The 6599-nt window shown below is 34.6% G+C and overlaps 1 protein-coding gene across 1 annotated transcript in view; it reads right to left on the bottom strand.

Annotated features, from left to right (window-relative positions):
• Nucleotides 1–2555: 2555 nt before the first annotated feature.
• The window catches only part of LOC116901382 (low-density lipoprotein receptor-related protein 1B-like), a 199002-nt gene continuing 194958 nt past the window's right edge, over nt 2556–6599 (bottom strand). The window contains exons 15-16 of the mRNA XM_032903249.1: nt 4080–4205; nt 2556–2865 (exon numbers count right to left, since the gene is read on the bottom strand). Of these exons, the coding sequence (XP_032759140.1) occupies nt 2702–2865; nt 4080–4205 (290 nt within the window). The 3' untranslated portion in view covers nt 2556–2701. The remainder of the gene's footprint in view (nt 2866–4079; nt 4206–6599) is intronic.

Below are 6599 nucleotides of genomic sequence, written 5' to 3'. Positions count from 1 at the left end.
AACAAGTAGATGATTATTGACTATAAAATATTATATATTATGTTTCAATTTAACCTCTTCAGGGCCATAAAACCACTGAGAGTGAATTTAGCTGCTATAAATAATTAGTTTGCTCTGAAAATATTTTTGTTGTTGACTGAATCAGAATATTAATGTATACTTCCTTTTAATATTTCTGCTTCATGGAAATTTTTCATGTATTTAAAATATCATTAATGAATCTTTCAAATGATCAAGTATGAAATATGAGCTAATAAAGACCTTGTACTAAGTTAAAATTTTTACGTGTATATGAAAGCTTTCACATGTTCAAATATTGTTAGTTTTTTACTCAATAAATCATATAATAAAATTGAAAGAAAACTTCATGTATATAAAAACCCAGTTATATTACACGATGTAAGGTAATAAATCTTCCATAAAAAATACAGTTGTTTCATCAATGATAGGTCAAAAATTGTAATATGATTTTGGTGGTATTGCCATAATACTTAAAGTATTTCTTGGTGGAATTGCCTTTTGCAGAAAACAATTCTAAAGTATGCAAACTTTTGGAGCTGTAAAAATGGCTCACTGGTCTCAGTTGAGGATATGCCTCCAATGAGATCCAGCTGTAAGGCATTTTCTCAATTAGTGATCAGTGGATCAGTGGAGGGGGGCCCAGCCCATTGTGATTGGTTCTATTCCTGGGCTGATGGTCCTAGGTTATGTAAGAAAGCAAACTGAGCAAGCCATGGGAGTAAGTCAATAAGTAGGCAGCACCTCTCCACGGCCTTGCCATCAGCTCCTGCTTCACTTTGAGTTCCTGTGCTGACTTCCTTTAGTGATGAACAGAAATGTGGAAGTGTAAGCTGAATAAACCCTTTCCTCCCCAACTTGTCTTTTGGCCATGTTGTTTCGTCACAGCAGTAGAGACCCTAAGTTAGACAGTCACATAGCATAGAAGGCAAAGTCTGTGGACACAAAGCACATTAATGGATACCAGAAGCTTAGAGCAGGTACAGGTGAGTAGACAACTATTTAAAGGGGGTGAGGTTTCTTTTGGGGTGAGATAGATATACACCTAGATGATGGTTGCACAGCATTGTGGATGGACTGAAAGCTACCTGATATATATCTTAAATGGTTAATCTGATGTTTCATGAGTTTTTAATCTCAAGGAAAATAAAGCCTCCATCCCAAACCAAAAAAAAAAAAAAATGGCTCACTTTTAAGAGCCCTTGACTCTGTTGTAGAGGACCTGGGTTCAGCTTATAGCATTAGAATTCAGCATCTTATATTTACCTGAGAACGCAGTTCCAAAGATCCCGATGCTCTCTTCCTGCTTCCTTGGGTATTTCATATATGCATGTGTATGCATAAATTCAGGCTCACAAGCATATACTTAAATGATGGAAATAATTTTTTAAGCATAAGACATTACTGTCTATGTGATGCAAAGCATTAGTCAGAAATAACTTTTTTAAAAAAATAGTCTTTGTCCCGGGATCATGATGAAGACAATGACGATGATGATGATATAAATGATAGTAAATAATAACCACAATAGTAGTAATAAGGAAAGAAAGAAAATACAGAAAAGTTCTCTTTTAACGATTTCTTAAGATTTTAAAAAGGCAAAATATGTTACCGCAAGGGAGAAAATTTTGCCACTAGAAATCCATGTGCTCATAAACAGAGATTAAACAGTTTTAAGCTTTATCATCTTTATTGTATTGTATTACTGTTTTGTCTACATATAGGTACACTTCATATTCATGAGGCTCGTTCTTGTAAAGTCAGAGAGGATGTCAGAGCTCAGGGAACTAGAGTGAGGAACAGTGGTAAGCTGCCACGTGGTCACTGGAATTGAACCTGGACCCTCTGGAAGAGCAACAGGTACTCTTAACCACTAAACCTTCTCTCCAACCTGAAGATTGTTTTCAAGAATTCTTTATTGAATATAAATTTAGGAACTACTAGCATTTTAATTAAATAGGTTTACATGACAGAAGCACTTTCAACACTAAAACAAGAACTCAGGAAACATGTACCTTAGTTGAGAGGGGGAAAAATGTACTTTTATAACATTAAAATCTTAAGTGCAGAGTAAAGAGGGTAAATAGAAACTCAGATGACAGAGACACATTAACATTGTTGCTGCATGCGACTTTAGAAGTTACCTGCCTGCAACTTGTTGACTTCAGTACATTCAGCAATGTTTCCATTAATTCCCTGTGTTTAATTTGTACCACCCACGGCAGTTTGCTGGTCACTGGCTGCTTTCTTTCATTATTTGCTAAACTATATGGAATTAAAGCAACTCTACTTCCCCATACGCTCTACATTAAAAGTTACAGACATTGTCTTACCATGGATTATTTCATCATGAAAATATTTTCAATAAGTATACCTTAAGAATTTCATAGATGGGAATGTTCTAATTGGGGTATATTTATATTTATAACTAGATAATGGCAAAATATCATTTTATTTATTTGAAGAAACAAAACAACTAATTGTCAGTCGTGGTATACAATTGTATTTGGAAATCAAAATTTCTCTTTAGAAAAATATTTAATTATGTGTTTTCAGCGGACAGAATGTAATTAGAACAATTAGCAATAGGCTGAATAATTTATATTCAATTCTTTGTCAACCTGACCTTCCAAGTACAGATTGAAAGTTATATTGCCATCATGTTTCCTGAATCAAGAGAGTATTATACGTGAACTACTAATGACATGTACTTACCCGCATGGAAGTCTATCCCCACAGCAAAGGCAGCTCCTGATATAGGCATCAGAGCATCCACTTTGTCACGTGGCTCAAGAGAGATCCCCCGGATCCCTTCATGGACAGAGTACATAAGAAAAGATTCTATACCTAAATGGGGGAAAAAGAGCTCAAAATGAGTACTACACATAACAATACATTCATATCATTTCTAGAATATTAATTTATATTTGAAAATGTTTTTTAGCTTCATATACATAATCGTACAGATCCCAGTACTGTAAGGTGTATAATCCAAGGCCCTGAAACTCTGTTGAGCACTGCATTTTTCCAGAGGATCTCATAGATCACAGGCCCATCTTAAGAAATAGATAGCGGAAGCTAAAATTCTCTGTCAGCAATGTCCTTGGCATGAGAAGATCATTTCCAGAATGTCTGTCCTCACAGAACAAAGAGCATTCTGTCTCTCTAAAACGAAAGTATGTACTTGCTACTGAAAGTAATGGCTTTTATTTACAAACCTCTATCATTGATGTTGTTGAATTTGACATTCAGAGTTTTAAGGGGACACAGTCTACTCCTTAATTTCTTTAAATTCAAATGGGTCAAGTCATAAGGTATTAAGTTTTGCACTTAATACATTTCTGAACATCATAAAAATATCTGACCATATAAAGATGTTGTTGTAAAATAAAAGCAGACTTAATCTTATTACCAGAAGTTCATGTACTACCAGAAGTTCATATACTAACACTTGTACAGTTGGTAATATATTGGAAAATACACTGGCACACACACATGCTATTAAAATAAAAGTATCTATCTTTAAAATGTCTATTACTGTTAAATCACAAAACTTGGTCTTAGCGAAAATATTTGTGCTTTTAAAAAACTACAAAACAAAGCAAAACAAACAAAACCAAACAAAAATACTACTCATTTCTTTTCTGTGCCATGTTTTCTGTACTGGTCAATAAATACAGAGTAAAATCCCTTGTTAGGGACAGACAGATAGACAGAATCACAGATGGACAGACAGACAGAGGACCAGGTAGACAAATGGGCAGATGGACAGACATAGATAAACATGTACCCACACAAACCAAACAGACGGTGACTACAGATAGAAGGGAGACAGAAAACACATGGTAAACTCAAACAAATGGTGAACTCAAATTGGTCTAAATTATTGTAAGAGAGAGACTCTGTTTAGTCTTTCGTGAGATTGACTGTGATTACTGCCCTAATAAAAAGATAAATTTTTGATTCTCCAGTTGGCATCTGGCAGTACTCAACTAAAATCATGTGGAACCTGTTGATGGATTCAGTAAGCATAGAACTGTTAAGTTCTTGTGAGTATGTACCTTGGCATGACATGCGGTTCTTCTGGAGATAATATCCCACTGTACACATGCAAGTCCTGGTTGTTTCAGATGTTGGTAAGCAAAGCTGAGAGCACCCACCATTATTTACTTGGCAAGAATTGCTGCCTGTAGAGAGGGAAAACAAAACAAATGTCAAAATAAGAAAATAATAAAGGACATAGGAGATTTATTAGGTATCAATCATGTAAGCAAATACTTATGTCATTTGTTTCTAAATACAGTTGATTTGATATGACAGCTCAGCCTTCCAAATAAATTAAAGTAGGAGATTATGATGGAATTCTGCCCTTCAAAACAATAAACTGTCTTGCAAAGGCATATTGAAAAGCAAAAAGAAATTAAAGTTTTTATTAAAAACTGTCATTAATAATTTAATCTCTGACTTTTGTGTTTTGTTTGCTGAGACATGTCTGACTAGAACCCATGATTGTCTTGCCTTAACTTCTCAAGTAATGGTTTTCTGGGCATATGCCATCATGCTCTCCTGTTGGGGACCTTAAAGGTCTTGTAAGATAACAGAGAAAGGACAAGGTTTCCTTTCTGACTGAAATGTAGCTTTACCTCTAAAAGTACAGGATATATACATACACACATTTTAAATTTATTTTCAGAGGCAAAGAAATTATTTTCTGTATTCCAATGAACATAATTCTTCAAAAATATATTTTAAATGCCCCCAAAAGAATCATGTAAGTTATTGGTACGTTAATTTTCCTCATTGTTCATTCCTATATGGTGACAATGACAAATATTTGTCAGGTAATCCCAGGTTGACATCCTATTCACATCTTTTATTGAGTTCATTAAGCGCAATGGGCTAATTAAATCCATAGTGTAATAAGTAATTTACACTCTACACTGTAAGTTCATTGAATAGCACATTTTTACAACATTTTTATTGATCTAGGACAATGGGCAATGCTATTTAGTGGGCTTGAGCTCTGCAATAAAGTTCAGTTAATCCAATGATCCTCTTAAAGCACACTGAGACTTGTATCAGTAGGACTCTACTGGAGATTCCAAATGCCAATCCATTTCATTATTTCTCATCTTCTAAATGAAAGACAGTTGAACACAATTTAATTGTTCAATAGAATCTGTCACTATCCTTGTCATTTTTGAAGTGTGAAATATTTTCAATTTGGGAGATTGCCTATCAGGAGATTGAGCACATTTTCAGCCCATTTCTTTATCCATAGCTCAGCAATATTGAATCCATTAGAAGTAACTTGAAGTTTTAAAGCAATTCCGTGTATCTCCTATGTGAGCTAGAGAAGGTAGGTGACTAACGTCCTATGTTCCCAAGGTGACTTAATGAGACAGTTCAGATCTCTGAGGCTTTCATCAAAAAAGGCAACTACATTAACTACTGTGCAGGAATTCTAAATGGATGATGCACATGCTTCATTTTATGAAATGCATGTCAATACATGTTATGCTAATGGTATTCCTTATACATGTGCTTTACATGAGTGTTTTTTTCCAGCTAACATTAAAGACTGAAGCCTAGGAAGAAATGGAATAGTGGCATTTCAACATGAGGTTTAAGGGGGCTGAGGGAGCTGAAAAAGTATGAAAATAGACTGAGGAAGAGAAACACTATGAAGTAGGAGGATATGAGAAATTACATTCATATTAGCAGAAATATGGGAAAAGTAGAGAACAGAACAGCAACTAATGGAGTGTTGTGCAAATACAGGGCAGGCAGTAGAGTTTATACTTATTTATTGATAAATAAAATTCACATATATTAACACACTTGTAAAATAACAACATATATTTCAAATATAACCTCTGTGGAGAGAAAATGAAGAGAATAATAATGAAATTAGTCATATTTAAAGTATTTTCTTTTAGTATATAAATATGCAAATAGGGAGTGATTGTCTTAATTTTAATGTAGTCATTTTGTAATGATTATCAAGTTAAAAGCAGTAGTTTGGATTAATGTTTGTAGTGAGATTGATGTGAACAACTCATACCCCCAATGACAAGTGGAGCTGCAAAGTCCATTTGACTAAAAAACCTCAACTCTCCAGTGATCTGTGTCAAAAATGACAAATGAGGCAGTTAATTGTAGTTTGAAATCCAAGGAGGTAATAATGTTAACACCTTAAAGAGCCCTAAATTGCTCATATTTCATTCTAATGAAGCTTTCAAGCCACCGACAGTGATTCTGTTAATGGCATTGTCTTTCAAGCAGATGGTTTTATCAGCATTTTCCAGTGAGAACTGTGTAGCTGTGGGCTACCATGGATCTACTTGTTAAAGTTCTCATTGAAGACTTTTGTAGTGCATATAGTACCCAGTGCCATCTATAGGATAAATTCGTTCAGGTAATAGAAGTGTAGCTAGCAAGAGTAGAATTGAGAATCATCCCACCCCCATGAAAATATTATCAGACCACTATTGACAAAACTGATAGGCAGTTTCACAAGAAGTGCGTATTGCTCATGTCTTGAAAGACCAAGGTAATCTTACCTCTAGGCACCTTGTTTG

Source organism: Rattus rattus, chromosome 5, assembly GCF_011064425.1.
Source record: "Rattus rattus isolate New Zealand chromosome 5, Rrattus_CSIRO_v1, whole genome shotgun sequence".
NCBI classification, from domain to species: domain Eukaryota; kingdom Metazoa; phylum Chordata; class Mammalia; order Rodentia; family Muridae; genus Rattus; species Rattus rattus.
The sequence above is the reverse complement of the archived record's forward strand: the minus strand, read 5'-3'. Positions and strand labels throughout refer to the sequence as shown.